At 37.0% G+C, this 3,093-nt stretch overlaps 1 protein-coding gene across 1 annotated transcript in view; it reads left to right on the top strand.

Moving 5' to 3' along the window:
* The first annotated feature begins 1,071 nt into the window (after nucleotides 1-1,071).
* LOC139936145 (RNA helicase aquarius-like) overlaps nucleotides 1,072-3,093 on the top strand; it is a 44,364-nt gene continuing 42,342 nt past the window's right edge. The window contains exons 1-2 of the mRNA XM_071930889.1: nucleotides 1,072-1,144; nucleotides 2,269-2,455. Of these exons, the coding sequence (XP_071786990.1) occupies nucleotides 2,318-2,455 (138 nt within the window). The 5' untranslated portion in view covers nucleotides 1,072-1,144; nucleotides 2,269-2,317. The remainder of the gene's footprint in view (nucleotides 1,145-2,268; nucleotides 2,456-3,093) is intronic.

Here is a 3,093-nt window from a genome sequence, read left to right as displayed (position 1 = left end):
AGCTTGCATAAATAGCGCGGCCAACATCCATCGATTTTTCTTCTACCCACCACCTTGTTAATATCTAGCATACGTTGTTATGCCTAATGAATATGGGATGAAGTCACCGTGTAATGGGTTGCGCAGTTGTATAGGTTGAAATTGAAATCAATTGGTGGCAGGAGTCATTTTCGAAGACTGTATGCCGACTGTGTTGGTAGATGGGAGGATCACGGATGATAGACTAAAGCTTTTTCAAAATTGTTTAATTTTTTCCCTTTTTTAAATTGCGAGATATTCAATGAAAATATAGTTAAAACAAACTCGTGTGCTCACTGTGATGTGGGCCTTAAATCTATTTATTTTGCAAAATATTCATCAGGTTAGTAACAATTATTGGCAATATCCTATCGACCTCTGCCCCACCAAGCAAAAGTAAACAAAAACAAGAAACAAAACAAAGTAACTCACCAACAACTTAATCCAAGTTGTCTCAGGGCCTACCCCGCTCACCACCAAAGTAGCCCCCCCCCCACTTAACCAACACCAGACCCTTTCGCAAAGCGACCCACACTACTAGCACCGAAAGGATAGTATTTTATTTTTATTTTTTAAATTTTTTTTTGGGGGGGGGGTAGGGGGGGGGGAGAGACCAAGCGAATCACAGAAAGGTGGCTCCTCTCCCCAAGAAAAACAGGTTGATATAACGAGCACATTATTTTGTTACCATGAGCACAGATGTGGCCTTCTAGATATGGCGAAATATTAGTCATCCCGATTTCAGAGAGCACTGAGTCGGGTTGGATGCCGAGTGGTTCCTCTTACTGAGTGGTTCCTCTGTGGGCCCCGGCTCGATACCCGGACCGGAGCCTTGTAGTGGATTGTGTTTTTCAGTCCCTACCCGACTGCATAGGTTTCCCTGTCAGTTTTAGACGTGGGAGGAAAACGCTCTAAAATTTATTTATTATTTCACTGTCTTCTCTACAAAAAGTTGGTGTGATGTGTACAATTTTTTAGATGGGTGTTTAGGCCACAGCATTCCTTTGCTAGCTAGCTGCGCACGGTAGTTTTGTATAGCGCCCTCTCTCGTCAGAAAATGTATTATTTTAAGTAATGGCGACGTCCATGGTGCACGCTGAGTGAAGTGGTTTTCAAATACAAACTGGTATGATCATGATTTATACATATTTAAAAAGTTTAAAAAAGAATTCAACCTACCTGTTTAAGATTTGTGTTTACTGGGTATATGATAAAGTGCATTATACATACACGGTCTGTACCGTGGATGTGTTTTCCTAGCTAACGTTATTAAAACGTAATCTCAACAAACCAACTTTACTTTCTTTATTTTGCCAATAAGAGAAGTTTTCGTCTCACTCATTTTGAGTCATTGTGTTGTGTACAGAAATCAGAATACAGCATGCTTTGTAATATTTTATTTGTAAGAAACAAAATCATTACCAACACTTTCTAATAATGTAATGTTTTTAAAAAGAAAGACAATCATGAATCAGTGAATTTATGTTTTTGTTTATTATGCCATGTTGTTTGGACTTTTTGACAATATTTCCCTTTTTTCAAAAGGCAGTGTACATGGTGTAGTTAGAAGTGTGTTTTAAAAAAAAATCCTGAAGCAGTACATTGTACATTTGTAATTTGAATGTAGACCCAGTAACTGGGGCGCTGTATTCCTTTTTCGAAGATTTGACATTTTCTGATCCTTTTTCAAAGATTTGACATTTTCTGACAAAAAATGTCAAATCTTCGAAAAAGGAATACAGCGCCCCAGTGACTGGGTCTAATTTGAATGATACAAATGTCTCGGCACTATAACATAATATAACAAATCCTTGGGAGCTGTGTTGTTAAAAGCACATACAAGAACCCAGTCACACATCCCTAAAAAGAGAAGGGCCAAGGCGCTTGTCTTGGAGTTTCTGGCAGTGGCTTCTGAATGTGCTGCAGGCTGCAGCTTGTATTTGTAAGGTGCTAGATAAATGGGTTTCGTAATTCAAAACATAGCTCTACATCTTGTTAAAAACAAATAATAGGTGATTTTATGCCATGTGGGCACCAGGAAACAATTTCGTCCAGCAATTTTGCATAGCAACATATTTAAAACAAACATTTTCTATGCACACTGAATGCTTCAATTGAGTAGCAAATGATACAATTTGAGTAATGATTGATACATTTTGTGTTTTATTTTGCTCTGCTGGATGTAATAAAAAAGCACTGTATGAGAATCCATTATGTTTATTAATATTATTTGTATAATTTTGTTCACAGGTTTTTCATACAGGTCTCAGTTTGTTTCACATTCAGTCAGTTACACAGTATGAGTGTGGCTCCTAAAGGAAGAGCCAGGGGCCAAGCTCCGACAATCGAGCAGATCAATGCTGATATACTGACTCAGCTGGCTAGTGAATACTGGGCACCACACAGTAATCTTCCCAGGAGGAGCTTTGAGCCAAAGGTAAGTCTAAAATATTTTTTTCAGATTTTAAAATATTTTGTTTTGATTATTTATTCAAAAAGACAATTTAAAGACACTGGACACTATTGGTAGTTGTCAAAGACCAGTCTTCTCACTTGGTGTATTTCAACATACGCATAAAATAACAAACCTGGGAAAATTTGAGCTCAATTGGTCATCAAAGTTGCGAGATAATAATAAAAGAGAAAACACCCTTGTTACACGAAGTTGTGTGCTTTCAGATGCTTGATTTTGAGACCTCAATTTCTAAACTTGAGATCTCGAAATCAAATTACTTCTTTCTAGAAAACTACGTTACTTCATAGGGAGCCGTTTCTCACAATGTTTTATACTATCAACCTCTCCCCATTACTCGTTACCAAGTAAGGTTTTATGCTAACAATTATTTTGAGTAATTACAAATAGTGTCCACTGCCTTTAAAAGAAAAGGTTCAAATTAAACAAACGAAAATAACAAAAATTCAGAAAAACAACAGTAAATAAAGCAAGTACCCAACAAAGTGCTTATTAATAAATTCAGACATAGTAATTAGTTGAACATGAAATACAAGAAAGGAAACTTGACCTGAGTGTGGGTAAAAAGCAATGTATGTAATGTATTCATCAGTGATGTAGGT

This window comes from Asterias amurensis, chromosome 1, assembly GCF_032118995.1.
Source record: "Asterias amurensis chromosome 1, ASM3211899v1".
NCBI lineage: Eukaryota > Metazoa > Echinodermata > Asteroidea > Forcipulatida > Asteriidae > Asterias > Asterias amurensis.
The sequence above is the reverse complement of the archived record's forward strand: the minus strand, read 5'-3'. Positions and strand labels throughout refer to the sequence as shown.